General features: G+C 31.7%; 1 protein-coding gene across 1 annotated transcript in view; it reads right to left on the bottom strand.

Annotated features, from left to right (window-relative positions):
- TXNDC16 (thioredoxin domain containing 16) overlaps positions 1 to 578 on the bottom strand; it is a 104,320-nt gene extending 103,742 nt beyond the window's left edge. The window contains 1 exon segment of the mRNA XM_012663746.1: positions 401 to 578. Within this exon segment, the coding sequence (XP_012519200.1) occupies positions 401 to 578 (178 nt within the window).
- Positions 579 to 1,128: the final 550 nt, after the last annotated feature.

Below are 1,128 nucleotides of genomic sequence, written 5' to 3'. Positions count from 1 at the left end.
TTTTTTAAATATTTACATGTCAAAAACATGAGAAAGCACACTTCCAGAAATGGCCGCATGAAATTCAGATGTTATATTTATTAGTAGCTAATTCCTATGTAGTATTTACTACAAACTAAGTATATTTTAAGTATACTCATTTAATCCTCGCAACAACCCTATAAAATACTATTGTCTCTTAATAAATGATGAAATAGACACACAGAGAAGCTAAGTGACTTGACCAAGGTCACACCATAGGCCAAGTGGCAGAGTCCAGATTCAAATCCAGGCAAGCACATTATAGTAACAGCTTTATAGCACACATTATTGATCCTGACAATAAGTTCCCACTGAGCTTACTGACTGAACAGCAACACGAACATCACAAGAGTCATATTAGATTTTAAATAATACTTACCAGTTTGACAAAAATAAGCTAAAGAGGCTTTTCCCGGTTGCAATGTACTGAAATATTTCTGAGGACTCAGTTCTGGCAAAGAGTCTACTGTTGACTTGTAAAAAATGCATGTTATGACAAAAGAAATCCCAACTCTAAATACATTGAAGCTGGAAGACATCACCGGCTGTAGTTGCATATGAGTGAGTGATTTTGTCTATTTTGTTCACTGCTATGTTCTGTTGTTGAGGACAATACTTGGCACAGAGTAGGTGTTCAACAAAGTTTTGCTGAATGGATTTACAAAATGAATGAACAAAGTGAAACCTACGAAAAGAAAAAGTCATTACTTACATTATTTGATTTTGCTAGTACTTTACTATTTCCTTGTAGTAAAAGTTTGAGTTGTTGTAATACTACTGATTTTTTTTGATTCTTACAAAGATATCAAAGATATCTAGAAAATACTTAACTAATTATTTTGAATTTCATAGATATTTACTGAAGTATGTTAAGCTAATTGTCATTTTTAAGGGTTCTAAAATTCTCAAACATTATCCAATCCATTTTTTAAATTGGGCCTTTTATCTTTCTCTGTCTATAGCTGATTTACAATAAATACTCAAATAGTTATACTTAATACCATTAATATGGGAGTGAGATGTCTAAAATATGTCCACTATGTTTACTTTCTTTGTACTTTAAATCCCCTAGAAGACACCTGTTAAAACTAAGAATATTCCCTCTAA

Source organism: Propithecus coquereli, unplaced genomic scaffold, assembly GCF_000956105.1.
Source record: "Propithecus coquereli isolate 6110/MARCELLA unplaced genomic scaffold, Pcoq_1.0 Scaffold83, whole genome shotgun sequence".
Taxonomy (NCBI): domain Eukaryota; kingdom Metazoa; phylum Chordata; class Mammalia; order Primates; family Indriidae; genus Propithecus; species Propithecus coquereli.
The sequence above is the reverse complement of the archived record's forward strand: the minus strand, read 5'-3'. Positions and strand labels throughout refer to the sequence as shown.